General features: G+C 40.0%; 1 protein-coding gene across 1 annotated transcript; it reads right to left on the bottom strand.

The window, feature by feature from the left end:
- Window positions 1–715: 715 nt before the first annotated feature.
- On the bottom strand, window positions 716–1,381 carry LOC116409597 (olfactory receptor 11L1-like). Its single transcript, XM_031898327.1, has one exon. It carries the CDS (start codon window positions 1,379–1,381, stop codon window positions 716–718), a length of 666 nt encoding a protein of 221 aa, XP_031754187.1.
- Window positions 1,382–8,483: the final 7,102 nt, after the last annotated feature.

Genomic DNA, 8,483 nt, shown 5'->3' with positions numbered 1-8,483 from the left:
GGCTTCTCACTAGCCTTGGTCCATAGCACCCCCGGCTTCTCACTAGCCTTGGTCCATAGCACCCCTGGCTTCTCACTTGCCTTGGTCCATAGCACCCCCGGCTTCTCACTTGCCTTGGTCCCAACATTTATTCTTGCGAATGTACAGGCTTTAATCATCCAGTACTAACTGGAGCCCCTAAATTCATCCTTAACCTTCCATTAATGTTTTTAATGAACTGGCCTCCCATGATTTGATATTAGGACCAAGGGCGATATCATTTTTAAATTGTTGATTTTATCACATGACTATAGTTTTATTTGTTGTTCATTGACTGATTTATGTTAATATATAGTATTATCAGTAGGCTGAACAGCCATGTAATAATTGTTTCACAAATAAAATTATAACAGTGAGGGGGAAAACATATAATAGGGATCTCATAATAACTCGTTATTAGCATCAGAATTATTCTTTGATATATACACCCTTCTGTTGTACAACACTATGGAACATGGTGGCTTTGTACTTGTTATAATAATTCAGTAAGCGTGGTACCCAGGGACCTTTATCTTGGACATCTAGAGACTGACTCAGTCTCACAGAGAATAGTATGGCAGCTCTCTCTGTGATACATAAATGTAAGCAGATTAAACTAATTATAATTACTAATCACATTATGTTTGACAATTCGCTAAAAGATAGAATTAGTCAAAGTTCTTGTTTGAATGCTCTTTTATTGGATGATATTTTTAATGGCATTTTTCATATCTGCACTTTTCAAGCTGTAAATCATTGGGTTAATAAAAGGAGTCACTACAGTGTATAAAAGGGAAAGATGTTTGCTAATGGTCTGTAACTGGTTTCTTGTGGGAACCACATAAGTAACAATGAGAGTCCCATAAAATATGGAGACCACGGCCAAGTGGGAGCTGCAGGTGGAGAAGGCTTTTTGTCTCCCGATACTGGACACTATCTTTAGGATTTCATGGGCAATACAGATATAGGATCCAATGATGAGTATGAAGGGGAAAAGAATTACAGGGACAGTTAGTGCAACTGCCAATATCCGTACCAAGGAGGTGTCTGAGCAGGAAAGTTCCAGGAGAGGAAAGTAATCACAGAAGAAATGGTTGATGGTATTTTGGTTGCAGAATTCTTGTGTAACTGCAGTTATTAATGTAACTAGTGAAACGCTGAGGACAAGCAGCCATGACATGATAATTAATTTAACACAGACTCTATGGCTCATTAGTGAAGAATAACGCAGGGGATTGCAGATGGCCAGATATCTGTCATAGGACATCATACTCAGAAGGAAACTCTGTAAAGCTTCAGTGGCACCAAATAAATAAAGTTGTACAATACAGCCAATAAGGGATATTTTAGCTCCTTCATTCATTACAGTTCTGAGCAGGGTGGGCACAATAAGCACAGACCCCAGAAGGTCAGAGAAGGAGAGTTGTTGGAGAAAGAAGAACATGGGAGACTGAAGACCTCGGCTGACTGTTACCAATGCTATGACAAGGGCATTCTCAGATACGGTCAGTATGTGAATCAGAAGAATCAATGAAAAAATCTGAATTTTAAAATTGTCGAGATGCTGAAATCCCAAAAGGAAAATCTCAGTGACCATTGTGTGATTATTCATTTCCTTTGCCTGGAAGGCAAAAAAATTAAAATTCAATTAAATCCTACTATTTACCAGTCAAAATTCCAGCTAATGGTAATAAGAATTCTTTGCTTGGAATTATTAATTTTACAAACTTTTGCAATTACTCACCCTATTATTTGTCATTATTTTAATAGCTCCATTTATATTTATTTCCAATTATATTTATTGAATTGTCTTAGTATTAGTTTGAAAACACAACACACATAAACCTAAACTGACCAGTTGAATTGACTTATTACAACAGATATGTCTGAAAGAGATACAATAGGAGATAAACTGATACGTGTGGGTCAAATTATGGGAAAAGTTATGGAGACAGAAACACGGTTTATTGAACAATAAAAGTGCAATACGAACTCTATAGAACACACCATAGTTATACAAATGCAGAAGATCCAGTTTGATAGGAGGGCAGATTGGTTGAGGTACACGTTGAAGGGACCAGAGAAGTCATCCCTTCCCAGATGGCCATGGCAGTAGAACTGGGGGGTATTAGACCTTTCAGTGTAAATATCAGAGCAAACTCAGGTTTGTAAGATCATACTGAGCCCAAAACATTAGCCCAGGAAGGTGCCTTCTAAGATCCCACCATTAAACCCGGAGTTAATCCAAGTGCGAGGAACCTGGGAAGAGTGGGAAGTGGGGGCAGTGAGTAGCTGGTGAGTAGGAATTAGAAGCCTGGGGGGGAGAGGGAACAATGTGCAGAAGGGAGGCAGAACACGTTAGAGCTGTTTCATTTACAGAACAGGATTTTAGTCGGTAACATCTTGTTCCTATTCAAACAACCCAACCATGTTGTGTGTCTGTAGCACATTGCTGAAATCAGCCAATTAGAGCAGAAAAAAATCTGTCAGTAAATCAGTAAATGTGTTGGTTGCAGCTGGAGAAATAAACAGTCACATAAACAGCTGTTAGAGAAAATACACCGACTTATTAAATACCCACTGCAGTTGGTGCATATTTATAATAGGGACAATTCCTCTTTAAATAGCTGAGAATGTGCTGAATATGGAAGGGAAGTGCCCATTAGAAGCCGCAATATGTTGGTATCACAATAAAAAAGAAGCATCAAACAAACCTGCTCTACATTGTAACAGCCGTTCCTGCAAGTCCAGCCCCAGGCATTTCTTCCTATGAAACATCTCCCAGAGAAATAGGATCTGCCAATAATGTACTGACCTGATTTGCTCCTATCAGAATGGCAGCGGCTACTGACCGGGAAGTGTTAAACTTGTCTCCTTTTATTTACTTACCCAGTCACTAAGTCTATGGGAAATCTGCTGGGACCGACTGAGCTTGGGATAATAAGCTCCATAGAGTAAAGCTAATGTCAAAATTAATGAAAATAAACATTTCGATAACTTTATTATACATATAATGCTAAATCACCAAACCAAATCAAACATCCCATACTGAGTGGGTTATTTCTTACCTACAGTTTTTAAACAAATATTTTACACTAGTAAAATACATTTTTCAGTTGGTTCCTAGTTCATGACTTTTTTGAGTATATTTTATTTGAAATTGATTTTTCTGTCCTAATCATATGAGCTCTGTATATTTTTTTTAACTCTGAATATTTGATCATTTTTATTTTTTTTTTAATTTTAATATTTATTGATATTTGTAGCATAACAGGCCATGACAGCACACTTATATTATGTTCATATTTGAAACCAAATTATGCAAAGTCTATGCAAGTATTAGTCATAGCAAGATGGCAGTGCATGATGACATTAACCAGTATTTCAGTATATGGGGTTCCCATCATTGAGGGCCAGTCCTGGGCTTCTCAATGGTGGGGATTAGTGATGAGCGAATCTGTTCCGTTTCGCTTCGCCGAAAAATTCGCGAATCTTTGAAAAGATCCGCGAAACGGCGAAAAATTCGCGAAACGGCGAAAATGTCGTGCGACAAAAAAATTTGTCGCCCGCGGCTATTATTTTGTCGCGCGGCTATTGTTTCGTCTCCCGCGGCTATTGTTTTGTCGCGTGGCTATTATTTCGTCGCGCGCGGCTCTTGTTTCGTCGCCCGCGGCTCTTGTTTCGTCGCGCGGCTCTTGTTTCGTCGCCCGCGGCTATTGTTTTGTCGCGCGGCTCTTGTTTCGTCGTCCGCGGCTATTATTTCGTCACGCGGCTCTTGTTTCGTCGCCCGCGGCTCTTGTTTCGTCACCCGCGGCTATTGTTTTGTCGCGGGGCTATTATTTCGTCGCCCGCAGCTATTATTTTGTCACACGGCTATTGTTTTGTCGCGCACGGCTCTTGTTTCGTCGCGCGGCTCTTGTTTCGTCGCGCGGCTCTTGTTTCGTCACCCGCGGCTATTATTTTGTCGCGCGCTATTATTTTGTCGCGCGCTATTGTTTCGTCGCCCGCGACTATTCTTTTTTGACGCCGGCGACAATTTTTGGACGTGCGGTGAATTTTTCCGCGTCGAAATTTTTCATCCGTTTCGCGAAACAATCCGCCAATGGCGAAACGCGGAAATTCGCCGCGAATCCATGCCTGGCGAAACTTTTCGCCCATCACTACTGGGGATGTTTCCTGGGTCCATTGGGTTAGCAGGCTAGAAAATAGCAATGGTGAAAGGTGGGGAAAGGTGAGAGAGAAGAAGACCCTAAGTCATATGAACTAGAACAATAACTAGAAAAGGAGAAAATAGAGGTTATGAAGTCAATCTGCTCAGGCATTTTGTGTCCATTGTTATTCCTTGGTCTTGTTGCATTAATATGGGCAGGAACCATCGAGCTGGGATCTGTGACTCGGAAAGTCGGCTTTTAGAATACTGTTAATAGAGTTTAATGCGTCCGGGGTGAAGCCATTGGAGGCCGGGGGGGGACGCACAGGCCAGCGAAGCACAAAATATGATTGGTTTCATAAATATTAAAAGATCAGTGGGGTTTGTGCCAGGGGGAATGATTCAAATGCAGAGTCCTAGGTCGCAGCCAATCCCAGATATTGTTCTGAACGTTTGAAATGTTTCCAATAAAACCATTTCTGTATGTTTTCTAGCCTCCTTGTCAGATGTGCATTTCATCACCTCAAATCTGTAGATTTCCAACGGCTTATATAGCCAATCCCTTATCTTGGGAGGTTCGGTTTGATGCCATTTGATTGGGATTAATAACTTGGCTGCATCTAACATGACTGGGACTAGTGAATTTTTGAAAGCCGAATAAGATAGTGGCGTGTCGGGAAGTAGTAGCGTCAGTGGCGCGTTAGGTATGTCAGTGCCGGTTATTGATTTAATCGTGTCCCTAATGATGTCCCAGAATGGTTTCAGTAGTGAGCAGCTCCAGAAAATGTGGGTAAGTGTTCCTACGTCAGTTTTGCATCTCCAGCAGGTAGGTGGGACTGTGGGATATATTTTTGCAAATTTTGTAGGGTAACTGTACCACTTTGTGTATATTTTATAATTCAGTTCCTGTATTTTAGTGCCGGGGGATGTCGAGTGAATCAATTGTGTTATTTTGTTCCATTGCTCCGGCTCTATGTTTATGTTCAGAGCGGTTTCCCATTTGTTTTTAACCTTTTAACTGCCAACGACGTACGGCGTACGTCTTTTGGCAGATAACGATTCTCTCTGCAGAAGCGGCATGCGTCGCTTCTGCAGAGAGTTTTAAGCAATGACAGCCCCCTGGGCAACAAGCCAGGGGGGCTGTCATGTGTGCCCTGTGACGCGATTGTCGCAGGACCGCCCCCAAGTAGCAGACGCGATCGCATCGCGTCTGCTGCTTCCTCCCCTCTTCCTGGTTTCGGTTCCCCCCCCACTCACCAAGACTGCATCTGGACTGACTGCCATGTGGATCCCTGCTTCTGGACATGTAAGTGGTTTTATTTTTTGCATTTACACACTTACACACACTAACATACATTTATACCTACATACAGCACACAATTTAGCACTTTTTTGGGTTTTTTTCATTTTTCACACTCATATACACTTTTAAACACCCATAAACACACTTACACACTGTCACACTACTTTTACATATGTACACACGTGTATACACAAACTTTTTTTTTGTATTATTAATTTTTTTTCCATTTTACCAATCACTTTTAGTTTATTTTCCCTAAAAACTGTTTATTTTGACAGCATGACTATTGGATCAGATATTCTGACCACTAATTACACTGTCGTGTGACTTATTTTGTTGTTTCACTGATTTGCACAAGTTTTGTTGTTTTATTGCATTTTCATCCCTGTATAAGTGTTCCTGATCTGTTTTTAGCGTAGCTTTGCCAGGTGTAACTTTGGTGTAGAAAAATAGCTTTACCTATTTTGAATTCATCAGAATGTGTACTTTCCAAAAATTATATGGTTTTCTGGGGGTCTGTGTATAGTTAGGGGGGGTTACTGCACATAATACGCTCACAGGGGGCTCTGTGTGCAAAAGCTGAGCTGGCAGGCGAGAAATCCATATGCGCTATTTTCATTTTGGGGTCAGCACATACCACAGACTTTGGTATATCTATGCATATTGGGCATCAAACTGTTCAGTAGACCTTAGGTGTTCCTATTTGGGGTGATTTGTCTTTGTACGCAAGAAATTGTGTGAGATAAATGCGGCAAATTGCAACATTTTTAGGCGATTATCTGAAATATCATAAAAATAGGCAAACTTAGGAACGCTTTGCAGCTTGGTACTAGAGTAAAAGGAAATGTGTGCCCATTATAGATTTGGGGGAATGTGTACTTTCCAAAAATATTTGGCTTTCTGGGGTGAGCGTACTTTTTTGTAGCATTATCCCACATAAAGGATGTAAATGTGTTGATTTTCTGAAATGACAGTTCATATGGGGGTATGTTACCATTGGGGCCCCTACATGCCACATACTTAGGTAAATCTATACATATTGGGCACCAAACTGTTCAGTGGACCCCTGGCGTTCATATTTAGGGTGTTTTATCTTGGTACCTAATGCTATGTGGGAGATAAGATGCTGCAAAGTGGAAGCTTTGAGTGGATTTTTGGAAATGTCATCAAAATTGCTAACTTTAGAAAGGCTTTGTGGCTTGGTACTTTGGAGTAGAAAGACATGGGTACCCATTTTAGATTTGGAAGAATGTGTACTTTCCAAAAATATATGACTTTCTGGGGTGAGCGTACTTTTTACTAGCTTTATCCCACAAATAATGATGTAAATGTGTTGATTTTGCAGGAGCTGAAATAACAGAAATGACAGTACATATGGGGGTATGTTCACATTGGGGCCCCTACATGCCACATACTTAGCTAAACCTATACATATTTGGCATCAAACTGTTCAGTGGACCCCTGGCGTTCATATTTAGGGTGTTTTATTTGGTTACTTCATGACCTGTAGGAGATAAGATACTATAGACTGGAAGCTTTGAAGTGATTTTTTCAAAACTTCACAAATTTTGATAAAAACCTACAAATTTAGGAAAGCATTGTGACTTGATAGTTTGGAGTAGACAGACAATTGTGTCTACTCTGTATTCTCCAGAATCTGTTCTTTCCAGAAATGTGAATTTTTTTGGGATAAACCTTCTGTTAGTGAAATTTTTGGCCTTGAAATCTAAAGTATGCAGCTTTCTGGAGCAGTGCTTTGGAAATTTGGTAGTGTTCGGCTGGGAGATTTTGACCTATACAAGTGAGAAATCTCCATAAAACTATATATATTTGGTATTGGTGCATTCAGGAGACATGGGACTTTCCAAATCAGTTATATTTTTTTATATTTTATTTTATTTATTTATTTATTTTTTTTTATGTCTTGTTACAGAATTGGAATTACACCAAAATTCCACCAAATTTTCAAAGCTTAGTTTGTCTTGAAAAAAATGATATATTGTTTTCTTGGGTAAACTAAAAGTCCCCCCGAGGAAAGGCCCCTAAAATGAAACAGTGCAAAATGTTCAAAAACTGTCTGGCAGTAGAAGTTCCACTTTGGTCAAAAACGGCTGGCAATGAAAAGGTTAAAGCTGTCTGAAGGGTTTGGGGTTAGATTTCGGAGACATTTGTAGAGAAAGGAGATTGTTCTGACTGGTGTTTCCTGTCGGTTCCATATCAGTTCTATTTCTGTGAGGGCAGGTCTGGGCGTTTGCATTGGGGCAAGGCTATGGAGAAAATGGAGTACCTGATGGTATCTAAACCTGTCTAGGTCTGTTATGGTGTGGTTTGGTATCAGGTCTTCTATTGTTCTGATCTGTTGGGCTGTGTATAAGTAGTTTGTCCGGAGTGTAATTGTAGTTTCAGCCCTTTCAATTGTCCAGATCTAGTCTGGGGGGGGGGGATGTGTGGTTGCCAAAAACCGTAACTGTAACTATGAGGGGGAAATGTACTTTTTTTGTAAGTATTTTCTTAAGGAAACGTATAATGGGTATCTCATAATATCTCGTTATTGGCATTACAATTATTCTTTGATATATACACCCTTCTGTTGTACAACATTGCGGAATATGGTGGCTTTGTACTTAATAATAATTCAGTGACCATGGTAAACAGGGACCTTTCTCGTGGGGCAAATGTTGATCAGAATGTTGTGGCCTCCTAACGAACATAAATCAGCAACCACAGTAAGGATGAGATGTTTGTGTAGATCAGTCTCTTATCCTGTATCCCTGTGTATCAGAGTATGGATCCTCAGCAGGAGGTAAAAACCTGACAGAAAGACTATATAGAGACTGACTCAGTGTAAATGGACAGTCTCACTGAGAAAAGTATGGCAGCTCTCACTGTGATACATAAATGTAAGCAGATTAAACTAATTAATTATAATTACTAATCACATTATGTTTGACAATACACTAAAAGATAGAATTAGTCAATTTCCTTGTTTAAATGCTCTTTTATTGGATGATT

Source organism: Xenopus tropicalis, chromosome 3, assembly GCF_000004195.4.
Source record: "Xenopus tropicalis strain Nigerian chromosome 3, UCB_Xtro_10.0, whole genome shotgun sequence".
Classification (NCBI taxonomy): Eukaryota; Metazoa; Chordata; class Amphibia; order Anura; family Pipidae; genus Xenopus; species Xenopus tropicalis.
Note: the sequence above shows the minus strand (reverse complement) of the source record. Positions and strands in the feature narration are given on the sequence as shown.